The sequence below is a fragment of the Diceros bicornis genome, unplaced genomic scaffold, assembly GCF_020826845.1.
Source record: "Diceros bicornis minor isolate mBicDic1 unplaced genomic scaffold, mDicBic1.mat.cur scaffold_97_ctg1, whole genome shotgun sequence".
NCBI lineage: Eukaryota > Metazoa > Chordata > Mammalia > Perissodactyla > Rhinocerotidae > Diceros > Diceros bicornis.
Genome location: NW_026691866.1, coordinates 1,260,622 through 1,262,920, shown reverse-complemented (window position 1 = coordinate 1,262,920; position 2,299 = coordinate 1,260,622). Strand labels below are relative to the sequence as shown.

General features: G+C 38.7%; 1 protein-coding gene across 1 annotated transcript; it reads left to right on the top strand.

Annotated features, from left to right (window-relative positions):
* Window positions 1-1,096: 1,096 nt before the first annotated feature.
* Window positions 1,097-2,076, top strand: LOC131403973 (olfactory receptor 9G19-like). Its single transcript, XM_058538151.1, has one exon. The coding sequence runs from the start codon at window positions 1,098-1,100 to the stop codon at window positions 2,031-2,033; it is 936 nt and encodes a 311-aa protein (XP_058394134.1). The 5' UTR covers window position 1,097; the 3' UTR covers window positions 2,034-2,076.
* The last annotated feature ends 223 nt before the right edge of the window (window positions 2,077-2,299 follow it).

Genomic DNA, 2,299 nt, shown 5'->3' with positions numbered 1-2,299 from the left:
TTTGGAAGACAGTTTGGCTGTTCCTCAAGATGTTAAATATAGATTCAATATGTGACTCAGCAATTCTATCTTACATATCTACACATGTCAATGAAAACATATGTCCATACGGAACTTATACAAGAATGTTCATAGCAGCTGCCAAGAAGTAGAAGCAACAATGTGTCCATCAATTGGTGAATAGGTAACCCACTACGGTACAACCATTTAAAAGAATATTACTCACAATAAAAGGAATAAAGTAATGATATATGCTAAAACATAGATGAAAAAGAAAAAAAAAGGAATCATTTTAACAAAGTCTGTGCAGAATTCTTTTGGTCTCAACTTCTGTCCTTGATAATAATGATGTTTCTTATTGCTGCTGGTAAAAGTAAGACAGCTCTCACACGAGAGTTTCATCTCCTGTTTTCAGAAGGAAAGGGGGAGATCAGAGTGTCCCTTTTGTATCTGCAGATATTTCAAATGCCATTAGCTCAAAATAATACTTATGCCAAAGCAGCATATTTTGGAGTGATGTATTCTATCACCTTTCAGATGTCACCACCTTCCAAACCATAAGAACTTTCTCAATTATCATGGGTTTGAATATCTTGTCCATTTCTGGATGAGAAATTAGAAAGGGGGTTCTTCTCTCAGTGTCAAAATTTAATTACCTCTTCTCTCAGTTTGCACCCATCATCCAGTATTATTTTCTTAATATCATCTAAAATTAAGTGAAAGTATTTCCATACTTATTTATTTATTGTATGTTTCTTCCTTCTAAATAAAAGCTACACAGAATAAGTGTCAGCCATATCACCCTCACTGCTGTATCCCAATGCCTAGATAACACCTAGAGCAAAGAAATATATTCTGAAAAAAATGAATAAACCACCAACAGCACTAAGGCTTTATTATTATTAAAATAATTTTACTGAAAGGAATCTATTGAGGCTCAGAAAACTCCTATTACCTGTCCAAGTCAGGCAAGATTCCTACTCAGATCTCACTTACTCTAAAATCTATAGACTGGAACAGAGAAAGCCCTCCTTTGGTATTGGTTGGGGGAATTAACCTCTTCACTCTTCCATTTGTAGGTGAGATCTCTTTAAGCCATGGAGAGGAGCAATCACACAGTGACAGAGTTCGTCCTGTTAGGCTTCACAACACACCCCGTGATGCAGCTGGTCCTGTTTATGGTGTTCCTTTGTGTGTACTCCGTGACTGTGGTAGGAAATACCACCCTCGTAGTGTTGATCTGTAATGACTCCCGGCTGCACACGCCCATGTATTTTTTCATTGGGAATCTGTCTTTTCTGGATCTCTGGTATTCCTCTGTCTACACCCCAAAGATCTTGGTGACCTGCATCTCTGAAGACAAAAGCATCTCTTTTGCTGGCTGTGCATCTCAGTTCTTCTTCTCTGCTGGGCTGGCATACAGTGAGTGCTACCTGTTGGCTGTCATGGCTTATGATCGCTATGTGGCCATTTCCAAACCCCTGCTTTATATTCAGGCCATGTCAAGGAAATTGTGCATCTGTTTAGTTATATATTTCTATACTGCAGGTTTTGTCAATGCAATAATACTCACCAGCAACACATTCACAATGGATTTTTGTGGTGACAATATCGTTGATGACTTTTTCTGTGATGTCCCGCCCCTGGTGAAGTTGGCATGTGATGTGAAAGACAGCTACCAGGCCATGCTGTACTTCCTCCTGGCCTCCAATGTCATTACGCCCGCTGTGCTCATACTGGCCTCCTACCTCTTCATCATCGGCGCCATCTTGAGGATCCGCTCCACCCAGGGCCGCCTCAAAGCCTTCTCCACATGCTGCTCCCACCTGATCTCTGTCACTTTGTACTGTGGCTCCATTCTCTACACCTACTGTCGCCCAAGTTCCAGCTATTCCCTTGAGAGGGACAAAATGGTTTCCACATTTTATACTGTGCTGTTCCCCATGTTGAACCCCATGATCTACAGTTTGAGAAATGAAGATGTGAAAGAAGCTCTGAAAAAATTTTTCAGCTTGACACAATCAGGAGTCTAAATTGACATAAATTTCTTAAATGAGCGCTAAGTGCAAAATGAAGTTCTTCAGGGTGAGCTTGGAGAAGTGAATTAAAAAATAAATAAACAAACATTTTTTCTATTCAAAGAAATCCAGTGAAAAAGACTTATTTCTTTGTGTTTGTTTTTCTTTTGTGATCAAACTAAAATTTATACTATAGAATATGGATTCAATTTAATATTAGTATAGTTTTTGAAAAGCAGCATTAGGGATTAATGCAAAATAGAAGAATATATGTTACTTCG

Excerpts from the sequence above, each read along its gene's own strand:
- LOC131403973 (XM_058538151.1), top strand. The coding sequence starts at position 1,098 with ATGGAGAGGAGCAATCACACAGTGACAGAGTTCGTCCTGTTAGGCTTC.